The following is a 574-nucleotide window of genomic DNA, read 5'->3' on the forward strand; positions in this document are numbered from 1 at the left end:
GCGATGGAAGCAGGGAGCGGAGGAGTCTTCGGCGCTTTGCTACCTGTGTGGGGGTGATGTGGCTGATGTCCTCTGAAGCCAGCTGTTTGAGAAGCGTGGTCTTCCCCCCGTTGTCGAGACCCAGCAGCAGTATCCGAACCTCCTGGTCTGGAGTGCTTTTTAGCTTACGAAGGATGGACAGCAATCCCTGCAGCAAACAGTGGYGAGGTTCATTGTTCCAAGGGAATAGAGAGGTTATAATAGCAGGGAAAATGACAGAATATGCAACAAATTTACTCATAAATCCATAATTGTTCGTTTAAAGTAACAACATGACAGAAACGAAGCATTGCCACGAGTAGGCAAACAAATGAACAAAAAGAAAATGGATGTTTTTGATGAAAACTTGGCAGATATCACTTTAAATTAAATTACTATATGCTTGTAATATATTTGGTGACACTTGAAAAGTTTTTGAAAGTAAAGAGACTTRGCCAWTAAAAACCCTGTGGATGAAATGGAAATATTACATCTTATTTTATTTTTCCCAGTAGACAGACAGACTATTCATTATCTGGAGTTCATGTTTGCTGAG

The 574-nt window shown here is 41.0% G+C and overlaps 1 protein-coding gene across 1 annotated transcript in view; it reads right to left on the reverse strand.

The window, feature by feature from the left end:
* Positions 1-7: 7 nt before the first annotated feature.
* Positions 8-574, reverse strand: part of LOC103461390 (ADP-ribosylation factor-like protein 3) — a gene marked incomplete at its 3' end in the record, with an annotated part of 2,970 nt that continues 2,403 nt past the window's right edge. The window contains exon 2 of the mRNA XM_008403694.2: positions 8-187. Within this exon, the coding sequence (XP_008401916.2) occupies positions 8-187 (180 nt within the window). The remainder of the gene's footprint in view (positions 188-574) is intronic.

The sequence above is a fragment of the Poecilia reticulata genome, unplaced genomic scaffold, assembly GCF_000633615.1.
Source record: "Poecilia reticulata strain Guanapo unplaced genomic scaffold, Guppy_female_1.0+MT scaffold_1270, whole genome shotgun sequence".
NCBI classification, from domain to species: Eukaryota; Metazoa; Chordata; class Actinopteri; order Cyprinodontiformes; family Poeciliidae; genus Poecilia; species Poecilia reticulata.